General features: G+C 52.6%; 1 protein-coding gene across 1 annotated transcript in view; it reads right to left on the bottom strand.

Moving 5' to 3' along the window:
• The window catches only part of Arhgef17 (Rho guanine nucleotide exchange factor 17), a 56,726-nt gene extending 40,561 nt beyond the window's left edge, over positions 1-16,165 (bottom strand). The window contains exon 1 of the mRNA XM_028770681.1: positions 12,590-16,165. Coding sequence (XP_028626514.1) covers positions 12,590-15,742 — 3,153 coding nt within the window. The 5' untranslated portion in view covers positions 15,743-16,165. The remainder of the gene's footprint in view (positions 1-12,589) is intronic.
• Positions 16,166-21,523: the final 5,358 nt, after the last annotated feature.

Here is a 21,523-nt window from a genome sequence, read left to right as displayed (position 1 = left end):
CCAGTAGAGAAAGGGTTTATTCTTTTTGAAAACTGAGGAATACTGGCCTGGGATCAAGTCCAGATACTCAGGCCTGGCTTTTGAGTCTCTGAGGGACTACAGACCTCTTCTCCAGAGCAGGGAACTTTCACAGCACCCAAACACACCAGGGCTGTTCCATCCTAGATCTCTGCCTTTATAGTTCTTTTTGCTCTGAGAGCCCTGGATACTTCTGACTTGCAAGGCCCTCTGGCCCGTTTTCCAAGTCTCCCTGACCTTCACCTGCTTTGGTCTCCTGAGTCACAGTGCTCAGGTTCCTTGGGGTTTGCGTCCCTTCTTATTCATGAAGTAGCCACAGGCTAACCCAGTGGACAGCAGCTAAACTGAGTTTTAATGGCTACCTAGGTTACCTAGGTTCACCTCAAGCTGATCCCAGAGTTAATTACCAGGACTGATCAGAAAAGTTAGGAGTAAGCCAGACATGACTTTAATCCCAGCACTCTGTTGGCAGAGACAAGCAGATCTCCATGAGTTTGAGGCTAGCCTGGTCTAGAGAGTTTTAGGCCTACATAGTGAGATCTCATGTCAAAAACAGGAGAAAAGACGATAGGAGTGGTAGTGCAGTCAGCTGTGAGACAGGCCACCAATCACAATGAGCATGCCGGGCTCCCCGTGGGACTGAGGCCCTCTTCCCACTGCCTTGGTTCTGGAGTCTACTGCCCAGCCCAGTCCTGTCAGGTATCCAGCGGTTTATGTATAGGGACAGATTACTCTGTATGCATCCTCCAGAAGGATAAGGGCAGTTTATGTCACTTGCTCACATGACACTACTCCATCTACTCCAATATTGCCGCTGTCAGAGAAAGGAAGGTCTGAAAAGAACCGCTGGGTCCTCCCTTCTGAGGCTAGCACAGGTTGTGGATATGGGAACGCGCTGGGGACCTAAAAGGAGTGTGTATGATGTGTACATGATACGTGTGTGCTGTTTATCTCTGGCTTTATTTGTGTTGGATTGGGGAGGGGAATCTGCTATCAAGTTACCCCTCAGTGAGGGAACGCTTTTGGTACATGCTTGCCCTCCAGCCCGTGGCTTCTGCTCGGGCTCTTGTCTTCAGGCCTGGCCCTAGCACAGATCTGATAGCCATAGCCTAAAGCCTGGTTATGCAGAAGGTAGTATAGCCTGACGGCCAAGGGGAGGGGAGTTCATGGCTGTCTGGACCCAGGACTTAAATGTGAGAGACAGGGCTCAGGGCTGGGGGCCCAAAAGAAGCCAGGGCAGGAGGCCTGGATTGGGGAATCAGCCTGGGCCTCTCTGGGCTCTTTATCCAAATATGGAAGGTTTTTTTGGTCTCCATTTGAGTCACCCCGGCCATGGCCCAAGAGATCTGCTTTCCAGATACTGCAGGCAGAACTGCGCCAGCCCTGCTGGGCCTAGCAGCTCCCCTTCCTGGCCATCTCAGCACCTTCCCAAACTCCAGAGCCAGACCTCTCCACCAGCAGGGAGCTCCACATCACTCAGCTCCGCCCCAGAATCAATACGAGAGTCCCTGGGTTCAACAAATACAAGAAACACACATTCCCTCTGCAGCTTGTAACCAGCCTGTCAGTGCAAGGCAGTCGCTCACTACTAGTTACCAAGCAACTGCTGTGTGCTAGTTCCTGGAGCTGGAACCATGGCCGTGAATCCAGTGGACGTGAATCCAGTGGACACATCTTGTCACGTCCTGAGCTCACCATAGCAACGGCAGTTCTGTTAGTCAGGACCCCAGTGAACACCTGGAGATGCTGGAGCTGTAGGGCCGTGAGTGTGAACTCCTTCTCAGCCAGGTATTCAGCTGTCCCAACCTGCAGGCTACTCACAGTGCCATGCCTGACATAAGGTCAGCCTAGGTTACACATCCCACCACTCAGCCTCTGAGACCAGAGCCTGGTGTCTTACTGCCTCAAGCCCAGGGTCTGACTGCCACCATGTCCTACGGCCCCTGTGCCAGCTTCTACTTCTTGGTCCCACAAAGAGCAAATCCAAGGTTGGCACAGGTATAGAGGCCTTCAGGGAAACTTGGGGCAGGCAGGGCTCTGCTGGCTTCTCCGTGTCTCTCAGCATCACGTATTTCATAGATAAATTTACAGTGAGGTTCCACAAAGTGTTCCAGAAACAAGAGGGTTTGGCATGGGCAGCCACTTGTCAGAGCTAACCCCGAGTCACTGGGGGATCCAGGGGTTCCCTCTCACATCTTCATACACCAGAGTGTTCCAAGTGTGCCCAGTTAGCATGGCAGAAGCATCCTAGAACAGGATGCAGGTACCAAAGGAAGCTGAGGGGTGCAGGCCTATACAGAGGACTCTTCAGAGGCCTTTCCCCCTCCAGGGGTGGGGACTCAACAGAACATAGTACAGGACTCAGGAATCAGAGCAGGTAAAGGAGGAGCGATTGCTGGGGGAGGAACCCCAGAAGACAGAAGGCCTCACATGAGTAAGGAGAAAGAAGCAGGTGCATGGGAGGCCACAAGAGGCACAGACTCAGGGATGATGTAGGTAGGGCAAGAAGGTAGTTGGGAATTACTCTAGTCTGCAGCAGCTGCCTCCTCCTCCTCCTCCTCCTCCTCCTCCTCCTCTTCCTCCTCCTCCTCCTCCTCCAGCTTTGGGGCCAGGCCCGGGACTATTTTTAGCTAGGGCTGAATTTAGCCATTCCCTCGGAAATTCCACACCCGCCCCAGGCACCACCCCCGCTGGCCTTGGGGAGAGGCCTGGAAGTGACTGGTCCAGGCTGGAGCTGAGAAGAGGCCATATGAGCAGCAAGGAGCTTGCAGGGGGCTCACAGGCATCTGATGGGGAAACACATTCTTCTCCCTTTCGTCTCTGACCAGCTTTCTCCTAAGGCCTCCTCAGGGCCACAGTCCATCACTGCTGGGGCTGAGGAACAAATATCACAAGGGTTCTTAGCTCTGACCATAGGTCCCACCGTGGATAGTGTTACCAGGCTGCCTACTAATCACCACAGTACTTACTCCACCCCACCTCTTGAGAGCCTGAATATTCAAGAACTGTAGCTAGGATTCCCACTTCACAGGTGGGAAGATCGAGGCAGGGTGACTTGGCCTGGATCAGAGTCAACAGGGTAAGTCAACCTGCTCTCAAACCATGCTTTCATTGGGCCTCTTCCAAAAGAGTCAACTGGAGGTGTAGCCTAGTTGTTTCCTGGGAACCCCTGTGAGTGGCAGGGTACCTCCAACCCAGCAAGGAGCCTGAAGTTGGACAAGGGGTAGTAAACTGGACTCAGAGTCAGGGCTCAGGGGCCTCCACCCTTCCAGAGAGAAGTTCTGCCTGGGAGAAGGGCATGGCTCCCCCTTCACCTGTCCCACTCCCCGCTCCCTCATCCCACCTTCTTATAGAGCTTCTGAGCCTAAATTCAACTCAGTCTGGACCTCCACATTCTCTACACAGTCTTCTTTGGCACATCCCACAACACCACAGGCCCTTCCTCCAGGCTGAACTACACAGGGCACCATCACCAAACAAAGTTGGCAGGATGCCCCTTCAGTTCCTCATCCTCCATGGCTCCTACTGTCTAGGGGTGAGACTCAGCACCCAAGCCCTCAGCACACACAGCTTCTCTGCATGTGCTGGTCACACGAGACCTCTGTTCTCCATTGGCCTCTGAGCATACAATGGCTTTCCTTTCCTGCCCTGGCTCTGACCAATTCCCTCAAATGCCAGTGGACCCCATCACTTCCCCTCCAGAGCTCTGAGTGACTGCCCCCAACTCCCTGCTGGCAATCTACAGGCTGGGCTGGAGCAATGGTGAGCCACAGGAGGACTCCCGGGTCAGCTTCACTATCTCTCACAGGGGATCAAGACTTTCACTTTCTTAATAAAGCAGGGGCAGGGAGTGGTGAGAAGGCAAAGCTGATGTCTAGAGTCTTTCCAGATGGGCGACTCTGGCACCCAAGGCCCTACCCTCTTTCTCTTCCTCCTGACCTTCTGGTTTGTCAAGGCGTTGGTATCTCAACACACCCATCCAGGGGACAACCAAGTACCAGAACGAAAACCAGCAGCCAAGAAAGACAGAGTCCACAGGACTTTTATTGGGGTGGGGGAGGGTCCTTCTCGTCTTCCCTTCCACATCTGTTCCTTAACCTCCAGGGCCCCGTCCTGGGAAAGAACTGAATGTTTGTCCAGGGGTGGGGGAATGGGGTCTCGGCAGTCCCAGGAGGCCCAGCTCTGGGGCTGGCTGGCAGCCAGGAGCATGGCCTCCTTCTCTCCTGCTCCACACTGCTGCAAAGAGCAGGGCCTGTCACCCCCTGGGAACCAATAAACAGGAAACTGACACCAACCTTGCACTTGCTCCTTGCCTTGGTCCTCCAGCCTTACTACTGGCTCCAGACCTGCCTGTCTCTCCCTCCTCCAGAATCTCAGGACGAAGGACATCAATCTCACATCAACCAACAAAATCAAGTTGAGAGGTCGGAGTTCTTGGGGGACAGTGGTGGTCAGAATGCTTCACATAGTAACTAAAGGGTTCTAGCCTCCAAGAGTGACAACTCAGAGTACATACTGTGCGGTCATATTTCTGAGAGCGGTCTAGCCCTGGAGTCCTTTTGTCCTCATAATCCCTCAGTACCTCCATCTTATAGAGCAGGAAGCTGAGGCTCACAGCTGAAGTCCAATGTTAAATATTAACATATTAACATTGTTAATATTACCTAGTGAGCAAGGCAGAGGTGGCCACCAGGCACTCGGACTCTGGGACCAGAAAAGGAAGTAAAGGGTCTGAGCCCCTGGGGCCTGCAGCTCTGACCCAGAGAGGGCTTTGGCCGGCTTTGCCTTCCAAACTTTACTCAGCCATCTCAGGCAAGCTGTGGTTGGGGCTGGTGGGAAGAAAAGAGTCAGAGCCAGAAGAGGCCATAGATCTGCAGTCTGGTCCCTCTCTTTCCTCACCAACTCCAAATGTCCAAGCTACTGAGGCACTGTGGTCTCCTGTCTACAGCTCTGTCTTCTGCTCCATGGCTGAAGCACAGAACCTCAGATTCATATCCTAGTATCTTAGACACGAAGGGAGAGATTAAGATTGCTTTTTAAATACTATTACATGTATGTATCTGTGTAGGTGTGTATCACACAGCACCTACATATATCAGAGGGTAACTTGTAGAAGTTGGTTCTCTCCTTCTACAGCGTGAGTTCTAGAGAGCAAGCACAGCTTGTTTTAGCGGCTAGCACTCTTACCTGCTGAGCTATCTTGCCAGCTTGGCAGAACTAACATTTCTTGAGCATTACTAGGTAACAATATAACACTGGAGCGGACCTTGACTCTCCAGTACAATGCAAGAATTTCTAAGTGCTTGTTTTAATTCCGACCAAATACTAACTTTGGGATGAAACAGATCTCTAGCATATAGCTCCCACTTTTTCTTTTTTTAATTTTTTATTGGATATTTTATTTATTTATAATACAGACGTCATCCCCTTTCCCCGTTTCCCCTCCCTAGAACTCCCTGTCCCATCCCCCCTCCTCCTTTATGCTTTTATACCATTTTGATTACATGCATGTATTAAGGTCAGTTCTAGGTTGAGGGTCTAGCAATACAATAGATGCAAATAGTCAAGGAACAAGCAAGACAATAAACACAAGTAGTCAAAGAAAAAGCAAGGCGTTAAACCCAATTACGTGAACACACTCCCACTTTTTCATTTGTCTCCCAGCTCCCAGCTCTGCCCTTGGTGAGGACAGTCTGGCCCAGTCATGGCTTCTGTTCCCTCCAAAGGCTCCCACTTTCCCTGGTTCTGAGCTCTTCAGCAAACTGCCCCTCTTGGGAGATGCTTCACTTCGATGTCTAGTCAACAAACTTCAGGCTAGCCACCTCTAGAGGCCAAGGCTATTCCCAAAGGACTCACTGGCATATTTATCCCTGCCCTTCCAGGCCGGGCTCAGCCTTCCTCTGAGCCCCATGCACCTCAGGAACCAGGACCCTGCCAAAAGCTCCCCAAATGCAAATCTTCCTCGTGTGTCCTCACTGGCCATCAAAAGATTCAGTGTTGACTGCTTCATGAGTAGAAGACAAAGAAACATGCAAAGAAGTGAAGGTCGGATTGAATGCAGCAGGCCTGGGGCATGCCCAGGACCGGCTCCTATAGGGGACCTTGGTGAATATGATGTCTTACAAGGCAGGAGGGACTCTGCAAGTGCCACTAAGGGTCCTGAGTCACCCAGGTGGGCCCGATGTAATCATCAAGAGTCCTTAAGGAGGAAGGTGGAAAGTCTGGGTGAGGGAGGGATGAGGGTGCTATGTGCTGGCTCTGAGACTGAGTTAGAGGCCACGCACTGAGGAGCACTGGCACCCACCCGTGACTAGAAAAGGCAAGGGAACGAAGTCTCATTGCACCTGCAGAGGACCTGAATTCAGCTCCCAGTTCCCACATGGTGATTCACAGCACTCCTAACTTCAGTTCCAGGGCATCCAACACCTTCTTCTGCCTTCTTTGGGCATCAGGCATACATACGGTGCACATGCATACATACATGGGGGCAAAACACTCATGCGCGTAAAATAAACATTTTTTAAAAATAACAAAAAGTCTATTTTTCCCAAGCTGAGCTAGAAGTACTACTGTCCTGTGCACAGAAGCATCACTATTTGGGATACAGGCCTCAGAGAGCACCATGGCCTATATCCCACATAAGAGAAAAGACCCTTTTGCTGGCCAGAGAAGTCAAAAGTGAATCTGGCCACATAAGGGAAAGCAGCTAAAGTGGGGCACAGCCCTCAGCAGTCTATGGCCCAGCCTGATAGCACTTCCTGGTCTGCAAGAGATGCTCCTGCACAGAACAGCTGCTGCAGCCCCAGCATCCCTGAGAAGCTTAATCTTGGGGCTCAAGGTCACAGATGAACTTGTGGCTCCAAGGGTATGCATCCTGGTCTCCTAACTTCTTGGACAGACCTCCTGCAGTCTGCCTGATCATCCCAGTGAACCCTATAGCTACTGGGGACCATCTGGGAGTTCAAACAGCCTGCATGTCATGAACTGGGGCTCAGAGCCCAGTAGCTTGGCACTGTCCTTCTGGCTCTGTCCACTCCTAGGAGTCCTCAGAGGCCCGAGACGTGGTGGGGTATCAAGTCCTGTGGGGGAAGGCAGCCTCTATGATTAGCTTGTGCTTCCCAGAGGACCCAGGGCCCCCATTTCAGGGCCTGCCAGCAAGGCGCCAGGCTTCCTGGGCATATTTCCCAATGAGTGTGCCAGGGTTACGAGTCTTTCTGGGAAACACAGGCTCCCCCTTCCCCCAGACTGCCACCACTATCTCTGCCAACTTGACTCACTGGGAATTCTGGGGCCAATGTATGACCTGGAGGCAGGACACCTAGGGCCAGATCAGTCATAAGCCATGGAGCCCTGGGCAAAACTCTGCTGGCTTTGAGCCTGCTTCTTCATCTCACCCAGCTTGGGACTAGATGGGAGGGCCAGGGCTGTTGTTGGCAAAAGCTCCCTATTCCAGGAGACACAAGTTAGAGCTGGGTAGGGGCCACAGTGGTTGCAGTGCATGTCACACACCTGCTGTACATGACGCTACCACCTGTGTCACTGGGGCCTGAGGTAAGCCCCTGTAGGGCAGCAGGTAGCTTTGTCATCTTGTCCTCCTCAGGAACCCATCTCACACTTCACCAGCTGCGTCTACTCTGGGGCCTCCCAGGGATGGACAGTGCCAGGATGCTTAGCTCTGAGCCTAAGTTCATGACATGCAGGTCATTTGAATCCCCAGATGGCCCTCCAATAGCTGTAGGGTTCACTACTTTTTTTTTTCCTTTGAAATAAGGTCTTACTATATAGCCTTGTCTAGCCTGGAACTCACTATGTAGACCAGGCTCCTCTTGAACTCACAGAGATCTGTGCCTTCTGAGTGCTGGGATAAAAGGCACAGGCCACCATTACATCCAGCACCTTGCTCACTTAGGTACTAGATGTCTAGACTCCTTGGGCTTCAATTGAAACACCCGCCTCCACATCTCTGTCTAGCCCAGGCTAGCACCATTCTGTGGCCTTCTGACTGACTTCACTGCTTCCATGCTTGCCCCTGCAATCTAGCTCCACACAGCATCCTGGGTCACTATCTTACTCAGAGCCCTCTGACACTGCCTGGCTGTCACTGCAGGGAGAAGCCAAGTCTTCCTAATGGCCTACAAGATCTAGTCACAATGCCCGTGTCTACCTCTCAGGACCTTTGCTCTTCCTTTCTTTCCACAATGTCTCCAACCCAACCCTGGACCCCAAGAAAGCTACCTGACTTCCTCCCTCATTTCTTTTGAGCTTCAGATGTTACCACCTCTGCGCACAGGCCTCTCTAGACCCCATGATCTAAAATAGTACCCCAGCCTGTCATCTTCAAATTGTTTACCCTGTTTTATTTTTCTCCCCCGAACCTTCTGTTCTCTGACAGTGTCCTCCTTTGGAGATATGTGTCCTTACCAGTCTGGAAGGGCCATAAAAGCAGGCCTCTGTTTTGGGAACTGCTGTCTTTCTACACTAGAATGGTGCCTGACTCAGCCACTGGGTGCTTGGGATATTATATATAGTGCATAGATGCTAAATCCAAACTTCTATTGCAACAACTTGTCCGGGAAAGCCTCCTCTTGGCCTCTGCTCATGTCATGCCCTCCTCCTAGAACTCGCCCTTTCTCCCAGGTTCCAAAATGCAAGCTACTTCTTTGCCTCCCTAGTCTCCTCTACCAGCCAGCAGACCTAAGCTCCTTCTAGATTCTCAGATGAGTGCCTCTGCTCCCAGGCTGCCTGGGGATGGCTCCATCTCACTGTAGTAGGAAAGCAGGAGGGACAAGTCCCTACATTGGAAGAGGGGGCTGGGGACAGGATTAGCTGCAGTGTCTCAGATCCAGCTGGTTCCAGAAATGTTGGGCTGGAAAATGTCACACTCAACTCTGGTCCCTCCCCCAACTCTTCCCAGCTGGGTGGGCTCATTCCTGGAGAGCATCCCTTTCTCCTCCAATACCACAGGGTCCTAGGACAGAAGGGGGCGGGAACAAGCCCTGAAAAGGGCAACTCTCTTGCCTGTCCTCCCCCATTCCACCCTCCTGCTGGGTGACAAGACTTTAATTATAGATATTTGGTACTACTCAGAATTCCAAAAGTCCTTATCACCTCATCCCCTCCCCAGGGAAGCAGTTTCCATGGGGGGGGGTGTGTGTGGGGGATCACAGTAAAGAGCCAAGGAGGGGCAGAAGACAAACTTGCCTCCACAAGTACCCACCAAGGGGGAGCCAGCCAGACAAAAGTGGTGGGAAAGGCTGCCGCCCAGCCTCACAGAAGGCAGGGGCAGCTGGGCAGACTGAGTTGGGTGCCAGGGCTGCTGCTGAGGGGGAGAGGAACAAGGCCAGAGGTTCTAGGGCTTGGGTCCAGCTCTGCCTGGCCTTGTGGTGTGACCTTGGGTTCAGCATTCTCCCTTTTTGGGTCTCAGAATTCTTCCTACCCAACACCAGGCTCTGGTGAATTAAATACCACCATGAACACATTCAGGGTGTTACAATACAACGTGTAAGTGATGCCACAACTATTCCTGACTTATGTCCCTTCTCAGATGGCAGGCCATCTCACTTGGAAACTGGGAACAACCCCTTGATTCAGTCTCTTTAAGACACTGATAAGCTAGGATTCAGACAGACTCCAATACTCTGAATACTCGATCTTTCACATGACAAGAAACCATTGGTGTCTGCTACAAAATGGGCACACGATGAACAACAGCCAGCGGTACGCTACTGCAGTATGCCAAAGTCTCGTGAATTCAGCTATCTACAATTCTCAGAGGCAAGACACTACCTGTTTCTGAACTACAGATGTTTCAAGTGTCAAGGGGTAGCAGGCAGAAGAACTATCTAAGATTATTCTGAAGCCCAACAGAGGAATGCCTTGGTGCAAAGGGTGGTCCATGGACAACACAGTGGTAACTATGGACCTAGCTGGAAGAAGCCAGAGACCTGGAATAAGAGAAACAGGAAGGCCCTTGGTGAGCCACAAGCTGAGCTGCCCGCATTTGCAGCACACAGAGAGCAGACTTTCTCTCGCCTCTGGTCACACTGACTCTCCCTACCCCATTCCCTTAGCCAGGCTGCAGAATGAGCCCCTCCTACAGAACCCCAAAGATCAGGCTTTCCAGTTCCTCAGTGCAAAGATGGGAAAACTAAGCCCTGAAGTTGACTGCCCAGGTCCAGATAGAGTCAGAGGCTAAGTGGTGTGTGGTACCTAAACTTCCTGACTCCTTATAATGAGGGCAAGTTCTGACCTGAGAGATACACTTGAGCATGAGGGACTGCCCTCTGCTCAAGATCAAGTCTGGGGTTCCCTGAGACCCAAACCCTCTCCTCTGAGCACTTTACATTGGCTTACACTCTACAAGCAGAACATGACAACTCCTTCTGTCCCCTTTCATTCTGAAGACCGAGCCACACCATCTCCACCCACAGTGCAGGGATCGTGACTGGAGCTCCAGCTTGAGACAAGAGAACATTGTCTGCTCAAGAGGAGCCAGCAGGAAGTAGGGAGTGGACAGCTGCTCCCCATCTTTCTGAAGCCAGAAGGACAAGGATAGCAAGAAAAGATTCAAGGTAGCAGATGGAAGAACTTCCAGGCTTGATGTGGGGGTGAGGAATGAGGCATGGCAAATGTTTTCTGAACCTAATAAAGTCCACCAGGTGACCCTGGGACCAGTGCTTAGAGAGCAACACTGGAGGAGGACGAAGCCAAACCTGGCCACTGAGAAGCTGAGGCAGCAGAGCCTGTTCTGCCCTCCCTCCAGGGAGGGAATGGTCATACCACCACCCACCTACAGAGCCTTCTGGGCATTACCCCATTATCTCCTTTTTACAGAAAGGGAGAGCAATCCACTTAACAAGGATGGGACACATCCTGTGGGTCTCCAGCCTGACTCTGCTAATTACAGACTCACTCTTCTCTCTTCTATGGGGTGAGAGGGAACATCCAACTGGGCCTGGAGAAGTGGGAGGACCTGAAATGTCAGAGGAAGCCTCTTGTAGGGCCAGGAGAAGCTGATATAAGAGGGGCCAGCTCTGTATCACAGCCCCCAAGAAGGGAGGTGGCTGGACAATGTGAAGCACGGCAAAAGCCAGTCCTAGTAAACTCCTTGGCCTCGGAGCCTGTCCTCCAGACGCCCTAGGCAGTCCCTTGACTCCCACTACACTCCCATAGGACCCCATTACACAGAAAAGGAAGCTGGGGCTCTCTTCTCCCATCCTCCAAGCACAGAACTGGCCCTGGTACTCAGGTTCTGCTAATGGAGTCTCAGAAGGAAAGCCAGATCCAAAAGTCCCCTCTGCCAACCCTCTCTCTGTCCATTTTTCCCCTCCTCCACAAAGAAGTGCAGCGCTGGGACAGGGGAAACAGAAAGGAGGGAAGAGAAAGAGAGACAGAGAGTTAGAGGGGCCCTTAAAGAGCTCTGAAAAGCCAAGTGACCAAATTAGTCCAGAGTGTAGGGTTTCCCAGCTTCTGAAGTCAGCAGCACAGTGGGAGCTGAGGCAGGCCACAGTTGACCTAACCCCAGGCCATCCCTGAGCTCAGCTTCCAGCCTAGAGCTGCAAACCTAGCTGCAACTCTCCCATGCCAGGAAGATGTTGCCTAGAGCCAGTCTGAATCCACAGCCAAACCCAGGCATAGCTGATGCAAGATAAGAGAAGGGAGAGCTTTGTGGAGGGTGGGAATGAGGCCCCCCCCCCGGGGGGGACCTGGGACTAACAGGAAGGGTGTGGAAAGGTGAACAGATGCAGGGAGGCGGGATGCAGAGCATCCAATTTGATTCACAGAGGCAGCCCTGTCTACAGGGTCCAGAACTGCCTTCAATCCCTCTGAGGACCCTTCGCCACTGAGCCTCAGCAGAAGCCTGTCTGTCTCCACACTTCCCTAGCACCTTAGCTCGAAGCTCCTCTACTGAAGACTAGTGTGTTGGCATTGGTCCTGGAGACTATCCAAACTCACAACATGGACTCTTCCAGTTCTGCACAATACCACCTGGGTGGGTCTGCAGCACCCACATCCCTCAGACCCAGGTTTATAAATGAGGAGGTTAAGTCACAAGAAAGGCCAATGTCAGAAAACTAGAACAAAACTGGGGCTAGACCCCTGAAGACCTCTGCTGCTCCCTAAAGTAAGGCTGGTCCCTAAGTCTCCCAGGTCTTGGAATAGACTTAAAGGCAGGAGCATGTTAACTGGCCTGAAATGAGATCAGCCAAGAGTTGGGCATGGAGGGTGGAGTCTTGGCTCAATGTTATCACCTTCATCCATACTTCTAGTGAATTTCTAACAAAGAACCATGGGAATCTCAGAAACAAGTCTCTGAGAAACAACCCAAGGGCCTTTGCAACCACCACCAGAACACCTTAGGGCAGACAGACAGACCCTTTGACACTGGCAGCATTCTGAAGCCTCTTCAGGTCCTGAGTTAACAGGAGCCAGGTGCCATTAACTCTATTCCAGGACAGATAAGCACCTTTGGGTCTGGAAACCTGTCTAATGAGTACTCATAAAAGCTCCTGTCAGGTTGGTGCCCATGGCTCTCCCGGACCCTCCCCCAATCTCCTTCCAAAGGACTTACCACTTGTGGCTTGCTACAACACTTGCTCGATGGGGCAGGCTCATCTGGAGTTGCCCTGGCAGCCCCAGAGGGCTTGGTCTCAGTGGAGGGCGGTACAGAGGGAGGCAAGCAGGGTAGGTCCACAGGACCTGGAGCAGGAACGTCACCAGAGTGAAGGGTCATCATGTACTGTTTAGTGACATCCTCAAGAGATGGTGCCTGCAATGTGGGATGGCCTCTAACAGGAAAGCCTACAGGCTCTGGCACAGCCACAGGGGGTCCCACAGACATCACAGGCTCAGGCACCACAATAGGTGTGAAGGTGGCAGGCACACTGGCATGGCGAACATGTTTGGAGGAGGACCGAATTTGTGTTAGGCTACCAGTCTGGTCCTGGTTGCCCTCCTCTCTCCGAAGCTCCTGGTGACTGCTCCGGGCTGGGCGCTTCTTGGAGCCTCGGCGGGTGAGCCGAGGAGAGAGAACATTGATCAGCTTGGGGTCAAGATGGAAGTCATGGTGGGCAGTGGAGGAAGCAGGTGGAGCAGGTAGGGACCTCTCTGACTGTGCCCTGGCCCTGGCAGGACCAGGATCTTCTGGCTCTGCCCACTGCTCTGCAAGAATAGGTTCACTGCTGGAGGGAGGCAGCATGGGCTCCACTTCTCGAATGGGCTCCCCCCCTGGGCCCTCAAATCCAGGCCCAGTCAACTCCCCACGGCGACTAGGGTCACTCAGAGATTTCTTCTTGGGGGTCTTGCCAGCAACCCTGTCTTCTCCCATACGCCCCAAAGCACCAGGCCCCTGAACGATACTCTGAATGACTTCCTGATAGTCCCTGTTCTCTTCGCTAACCACAGACCAGTCACTGTGGCCACTGGTCAGGCCCTCAACCATAGCTGGGGTCACTGGAAGCCCTGTCTTAGAGTTCAGTGATCCCAGAAGATTGCTGTCCACAGAGAACCCTGAGGGCTCCTCAGAGGTGGCAGCCCGATGGCGCTGTGGAATGGGGTCACTCAAGGATCTGTAGGCCTCACTCGACTCCCCGTTGCTTAGTTCAGTTCCATTAGGGCCCGAGGGTGGGACTTTCCGTCTCCTGCGTAGGGCACCTGGTGTTGGAGGAGTCTCAGGAGACACAAGGGCCCTCCCACCCAGGCTGTCTTCTGTCCCAGCCCCACGGTGGTGGTTTGTCTGAGCTGAAGTTGAGGAAAGGGGTCGCCACACTCCTGCAGGATCTAGGCTGCAAAAGGCAGCACCAAGAGGTTCAGGGTCTGCTCCAATGCCCTCATCTGTCAGGCTGGACTCAGGGCCAGAGAGCTCCTCCTGAGACCGCTGCCCTTGGGTCATATTCCCTGCCCAGTCAGGGCTTCCATCGTCCTGCTGTGCACCCATACGCTGTATCTTCTCAAAAACCTGACGGGCTTCCTGCACATACTGATCCTGGACCACGAGTGGCAATGGATCCTCCTCTGCCCCAGAGCCTGCCAGTAGGAGTTCTGAGGAGCTGGGCTTCAAGGCACTGGTGCAGAGCAGGCGACGGGCCATGGGCTTCTCTGAGCAGCTGAATGACTTTGCCCTGCGCAGAGTAGCTGTCAGGTCCTTGAGAGTGGGCCGGGTAGTGGGTGATGTTGGACTCTGAGACAGCGTGGACTCAGATTGCTCCATTGGGCTACCTGCTGATGGTGAGTCTCTGCCATCTTGGGGACTGTTCCCAGGGCCCCCACTGGGCTTTCGGACCCTCAGCTCTGAAAGGTCTGAACGCAGGAAACTGAGCAGTGTCAGGGTTTCGGAGGCGATATCTGGATTCGATAGGGACTTGCGCTGTCGGTTCTTATCTAGCTCCAGTCCTCCATCCCTCAGCAGCTTGGCGGTGCCTACAGGTCCCTTGCTGCGGGACCTAGTCTGGGGCCGCAGAAGGAGCCCATCTCCAGTTCCAAAACTTGGGGATCGATATATACCCCAGCTCACAGAACTGCGACTTGACCATAGATCATCATCCTTGAGGGTCTCAGTGCTGGAATAGCGACTACTACCTTGGGAGCCAGCCGGGCTGGCCAGGTATGCAGGAAAGCTCACCTTAGCCACACGGAAAGGTGCACCCCCAGTGTCGGACATAGGCCTCAAGCTCTCTCGGGGACCTGGGACCCAGGGCTGTGTGCCAGTACCCCACTCCTCCATTGAGGTTCTTGGAGACGGCGGAGGTTCGGGGCTCCCAACACCCCCCGCTGAACCCAAGACCCCCGGATTTAGCTCGTCACTGTCCTGGCTGCAGCCGTGAACCAACAAAGAGCTTCCAGGCCGGAGATCTCTCCCTCTCCAGCGTCGGCCATCCTCACCATCTGGGTCCTCGTCACTGCCCGAAGAGTGGCCGCCGAAGTAGGCCGGACTCTGAGGCCCAAGCTGCGGCTGCGGTCCCTCCTCTTCCTCCTCGCTGGAACTAGCAGCCCGGCTGCGGCTGACAGGATAGGAGGAGGCAATCGAGGAGGAGGAGGAGGCCCGGGCCCCGGCCTGCGGTTGGGAGAAGCTATGCCAAGAATGTAAACCATCCGCCGGACGCTGCGCCCGCTCCTGTTGCTGGTGCTGCCGACGTCGCCTCCCCTCGATCCCGGGCCCGGACAGCGGCCGCCCAGAACGCAGGCCAGCCAGAGGAAAGCATGTTCGAGGAGGAGGCGTCGGAGGCTGCCGGGGATCGCGAGTTGGGGGCTCCCACGAAGTTCTTTCGGAGCTGGTCGACCCCAGGGCCTCAGAGTCCACGCTGGGTCGTCTGGAGCCCGGACCGCCGAAGAGTTTGCGCATCTCGGTGACGCTGGGCCAGGCCCCACGCTCAGAGCCTTCCGCTGCTTCTTCTGTGGTGCCAGAGGAGCAGCCCCCGTCCCGGGCACCAGTGGAGTCGTCGTCCAGACGCACCGCGTCGAAGCGTCGGGAGAGCTGGCGCACCGATGGCGAGAGGCTACGGAGCGGGCGCGGCTGCGCGGGGGCGGCCGGGGGCCCCGACGCCAGCTTGGACACGCGCCGGGAGGGCTGGCCCGGGACTGCCGCTGCTGGCCGGCACGAAGCTCGGCGCCGCAACCCAGGGGTGTCCGCGTCTTCTTCCCTCGGCCCCGGTCCGCCGCTCCAGCGCTCCAGCAGTTTAAACGAGACGCTACGATAAAGTGGGGGCCGAGGTGACCCGTCCGCCATGGTTGGTCGCAGTCACTCCGGGGGGGGCTGGCCTCGGGACGCCGCGGCCAACCCCCCCTGCACCCCCACTCCGAGGGCGCGCAGTGGCCGCGGTCCGAGAGCCTGGGTCCTGCACCCGCAGCGTGCAGCGGTTGTGGAGGAGGGTGCGGAGAAGTGAGCAGAGGTTTATCACTCGAAGATCAAGTTTCCGCGGCTACAGGAGGCAGGAGCTCCATCCTGGGCGGCCCCTCTCGCCCCTGCGGCGACCCCAGGCCCAGCCTTAGCCTCTGCGTGAGAGGCCAGGGGCATCGCGGTCCTGCCGGCGAGGGACCTAAGGCTCGGCTCCTGTACTCAAAATCCGCCTGCCAAGCCCGGCGGCCGGCCTGCCTCCCCTCAAGCTCCCGCTCCGGCTCCCTTTCCCTCCCCCTAAGCAGCTAGCTCTCTTCTCCCTTTTGTTGCAAATAAACTTTGAGGCAGAGGAAAGGGGGCGGGGGGCGGGGCCTGGCGCCCAAAAGAGGGGGTGGGCTCCGGGAGCGCGCGAGGCTGGGAACACTGTGGGGGGAGGGAATCGGGGAGGAGCCGAAGGAGAAACAGGATGCTAGAACATTTGTAGACCTAAACGACCCTCTAGGGCAGTCCGTTGGGAAAGCCGAGGGCTGATCCTCCCTGGGGACTCGTTCAGACATACAGGAGCTGAGAGTGGACAGCTCTACATAACGTAGAGCTCAATTCAGCCTCTTTCATGCGGGAACCTCTGCAGCAGGGGCTCCAACATGGAGACCCACAAACTCAGGTACACACCGAAACTCAGGTACAGGCAGAAACTCTCCTGGCCGGAAAAGAGGTGGGGCTCAGGGAGACGTAGGTGGGGCAGGCCCACCGGAGCGCTTGTGGTTCCCCACCTTGCTCAGACCACGCCCCTTACTCATCCTCCAGCGGCGAATCCCGCCGCGCCACGCCCATGTCCCGCCCCACTCTCCCAAACGCTCCACCTATATCCCACCTCCCTCTGGCTTGTCCCTCGCTGACTGTCCATTAACCTATCCAATGCTGCTCTAGAAGTCCCACCACTCAGGACCATTACACACAACTTCCCCCGCCATTTTTCTAAGTTGCCACGCCCCCTACCCTCTAAGGCCTGGCGGCCTCTAATCTCTACGACTCGTCTCCCCACGTCTTTCTGCGGTCGGGGTACGTGGCTCTTGCGCCCTCTGCGGGCAGGATTCTCCGCTCTCCAAGCTCTGTAGAGATAAAACTTCATCCACCCACAACCAACCATAGAAAAGTTAGGAAGGTTTCACTTGCTTACAGGCGTTTCCTGCCCCCTTTACTCTGCTCTTTCTTTGGCCTCTCGCAATAAAGGTGTTTGCACGGGAACGCCCTCAACTCCCCACCGCCAAACCTATACTCCTACCAGTGGCTGCTCCACCCTCAAAACCAGGAAGGTGCCTGTACTGCAACAATGATCTACCCTAGAGCTCCCCTCCCGCCCCGCCGCAGTCTGGCAAGTCTAAAATTGTTCTGGTTACTGGGATGTCAGCTTCCCACCTCTGTTACGTCCCTCTTTGCCCAGAGGTTTAAATATAGGACTCTGCATCTAAATGAATGAAAATATATCGACTGCCTAGGACATATGGGTAATACTTTAAGTATTATATTTAATCCTGGAGCCACCCTTGGGGATAGATGTTGTTAGAGAAGTCACAGTAGTCATTGCAGAAGTCAGAGGGAAAGGGCAGCTCTTGCTGTGACTCAAATTCAGACTTTAAAGTCGTCAATCACCACACTCCTTCAGATATCTTGATGAAGAAGGAGGTTCTGTCTCCTTTAAGTTCCAGCAGCCTTTCTCTTTGGGGGTGGTGAGCAGAACTCAGCCTCCTTGGGAACACAGGACAGTCTAGTCTGCCTCAAACTGACCTAGCTCTGTTATGTGTAGGCCCCCATTCCTTCAATGTTCACTTGGTAAGCACGTAAGGTCAGTGGTGAATGCTTTACCCAACCAACCATAGGGCCATATGGGTCCCAGCCAAAGATACTCAGCTCCAGTAACATGTGGAGAGCAAGACAGGGAGAGGACAGAATACTAAGTGCAGAAGAATGGAAGGCAGCCTCTAGCACATGGGTCTCAACCTTCCTGATGCTGCAACCCTTTAAGACAGTTCTTCATGTTGTAGTGACCCCATCATAAAATTATTTTTATTGTTATTTCATAACTGTAATTTTACTATTATGAACTCATAATATAAATGTATGTATTTTTCAATGATCTCAGTCAACCGCTGTGAAAGGGTCATTAGGCCCCAAATGACTTGAGACACACAAGTTGACAACCACTGCTCTAGCAGGACCCCCGGCTGGATTGCTGCTCACACAAGCCCCCAGGGTAAGACGGCAGTTCTCTTGGTTCTGGATCACCCATTAGTTTGTAGGAATCTCCAGGTATGGAGATTACCCTTCTGAGTTGAAAGAAGCCTCCTGCAAGTCCTTCACCCCATTGTATCCCAGCTCTGCCTCAAGGGTACATGAGGTTCATCTTGCCCTCTCCGCTGGCAAATTAGTGGGCAAGGAAGAGAGCCCTGCAGGGTTTGTGCCTCTCTGCTCTGCCTTGCTGGGTGACAGAGTAAACAAACCTCTATGCTTCTTTGGGCCTCAGCTGCCTTGTCAGAGTGAGGAGTGGGCCAACCTTCCCCTAAGCAAGTTTAGGTGTGTATGGAGTCACTGTCTCCCTCCATAATGATGGTTCCCACAGCCTGATGTGTGCTTTGTTTTGCTAGGATCGAACCTAGGGCTTTGGGCACACTCAGTAGTCACTCTATTGCTCAGCAGTGGCCCCACCATTGAAGTGTGCGCTTTTCCAGCTCCTTCACACTTTTTGGTTTTGTTTTGTTTGTTTTTCAAGACAGGGTTTCTGTGTGTAACAGCCCTGGCTGTCCTGGAAGTCATTTTATAGACAAGGCTGATCTCAAACTCACAGAGATCCATCCACCTGCCTCTGTTTCCCAAGACCCACCACTGCCGCACAGCACTTTTAAATTTCACCTTGGTGTCACTTCTGAGACAGGTATTTATCCCTCATCACGGATGAACAACTGGAGAATATGGAAGCTAAAGTAATAGACCCCAAGAGCCTGGTTGCCTATGCTTGGCTGAAGTAAGCTGGCCTGGCCTCTGCCTTACTTGTGGAAGGGAGGATGTTTAAGGATCTTGGCTAAGCTGGTGGCATCCCACTCCAGCCTCTTTTATTTTTATTTTGTTTTATGTGTGTGGGTATTTTTGCCTGCATGTATGTGTCTCAAATCCCTTGGAGGTGAAGTTAGAGAAAGTTGTAAGCTGCCATGTGGGTGTCTGACGCTCAGGCTCCTCCTCTGTGAAGAATGAGTGAGCATGGTGACTGATCTATTAACATAGCAGGTTACCCTATCTTTGGGAAAATCAATATGGAAAGGTTGGATGGTCAAGCTGAGGGGCAGGATGGACCTTGGAACTTAATAAACCATGGCAACCAGGGAAGACGCTATCTGAAGGGGAGATATGGTGTCTGACTGCTTTCCAAAACCAAACAATCTCTCTGAAACTATCTGTACCCCCATCATCAGACCAAGAGTGCATAGGATTTCATTAGTCAGCATCTCTTGCACACCTTATGTCTTGTCAGTCACTTGGTTGACTCTCACCAAAAGTACAAAACAGCCAGGACCTTTACAGCATTGCAGTCTCACTCCTGTGTCCTATCACTGAGGGACAGCCTCAGCCTCACCTCAGAGCTGTGCCAATCAGTGTCCATATTCTCTCTCCCTCTCCTTCCTTCTCTCCCTTCTCTCTCTCTCTCCCTCTCCCTTCTCTCTCCCTCTCCCTCTTCCTCTGCCTTCTCTCTCTCCCTCTCCCTCCCCCTCCCCCTCTCTCCCCCTCCCCCTTTTCCTTCTCCCTCTCCCTCTCCCTCCCCCTCTCCCTCTCCCTCTCTTCCCCTACACACATAGTTTCGCTCCTAACCCATCCCAGTCTCAAACCCTTTGTATAACTGAGGATGAACACCTGATCTTCCTGCCTCTTTTCCCATGTGTTAGGATTACAAGCCTGCGCCTGGCTTTTTTGTTTTGTTTTAAGATTTATTGTTATTTTTTTGCGCATGAGTGTTTTATCTGTATGTATGTACATGTGTGTCTACTGCCTGAGGAGGCCAAAATAGGGGTTCACCTAGGAGCTGTCACGTAGGTGCTGGGAACTGAACCTGGGTCCTCTACAAGAGCAATATGTGCTCCTAACTGCTAAGCCATCTCTCCAACTCCTGGTTTTTTCTATTTGATTTTATTGTATCTACACAGTCCTCAAAGTACTTTCACTTTGTATTTTTGTTGATGTTGGTTATGTTGTTGTTGCTTTTGTTTTTCTTTAAGATAAGGTCTTTCTATAGCCCAAGCTGGCCTCAACTTCCTCTCTTCAGCCTCTAGATTTCTGGGGATCATTACAGGCATGTATTGTGACATCTGGGTTTGTTGTTGTTGTTGTTTTTTGTTTCTTTGCTTTTTGGACAGGATTTCACTATATAGATCTGTCTGCCTGGAACTTGCTATATAGACCAGGTTGGCCTTGAACTCACAGAGATCTGACTGCCTGTGCCTTCCAAATGCTGGGTAACTGTATATACTACCATATCCCACCTAGATACTTTTGAGTTTAGTTTTGTTTCTCTCTCTCTCTCTCTCTCTCTCTCTCTCTCTCTCTCTCTCTCTCTCTCTCTGTGTGTGTTGAACTATGGACCTCATACACTCTAGAGAAATTCTATAGCACAGAACTATATCCCCAGTACACATCTCCCCCTTTTTTTGAGACAGGATTTCACTTAGTTACTGAAGGTGGCCCTGAACTTGTTCTGTAACCTAGTGAGGCCTTGAACTTAATCCTTCTGCCTCTGTCTCTCAAGTAGCTAGGATTATAAGCTTCTATAATTGTTTTTGGTTATTGAAATTGTGTGTAGGGTCATCAGGGAAAGGTGCTTGTTGCCAAGACTGACCTCCTGATCCCTGAGAACCAACTCCTGAAAGTTGTCCTCTGATCTCTACACACACAATAAATTAAATATAATTTAAAATTTTTTCAGAAGCAAAGAAACAAAGTCCATAGTTCAGGCTCACCTCCAACTATCTATGTAGCCTGAGGTTGCCTACCACATGCTGTGGTTACACCCAGGGACAGCATCTCTGCTTTAGTTCTTTATAACTTCATAGAAAGGACATTACAAATAATTGGGAGGGACTTCTTGTTGAGTAATATTATACTGCTAAGTTTAAGCATTTCATGTTTGTATAATAATTCTAGGTACACGAGTATCTAGGGGATTGATCCGTTATCTTAATGGATAATCAGGTGATGGTGGTATCGCTGAACTTTTGCATGACTGAGACTCATGGACAAAGATGTTGTGACAAAAGTGTGTAAGTAGTCAACCTTAGGAGGCACTGTGAAGCCAGATGGAGTGTCCCTGCCATGGTTTGGTCATCTGTGTTTTCTGTTGTATGAGGTGGTGTACTTCTTCTCAAAACACCCTGGGGCTCACCCTCCCCAGGAGGTTGGCCATCTTTAAGATGCCTCCTGGGTATTCTAACCCTTGTTCTTAGTTCTCGGCAGGTTCCAGCATACATCCTGACCCCTATCCCAATTAAATCATTGCCTCTCTTTCACCTAGGGGATGATAGAATCTGACTAAAGAATTCATTTTGGCTTGGTTGTGTGTGTGTGTGTGTGTGTGTGTGTGTGCTTGAGAGCTCATGCATACAATAGTTTAAAAATTAATAAAAGCAAAAC

This window comes from Grammomys surdaster, unplaced genomic scaffold (genome assembly GCF_004785775.1).
Source record: "Grammomys surdaster isolate TR1022 unplaced genomic scaffold, NIH_TR_1.0 203, whole genome shotgun sequence".
Lineage (NCBI taxonomy): Eukaryota > Metazoa > Chordata > Mammalia > Rodentia > Muridae > Grammomys > Grammomys surdaster.
Note: the sequence above shows the minus strand (reverse complement) of the source record. Positions and strands in the feature narration are given on the sequence as shown.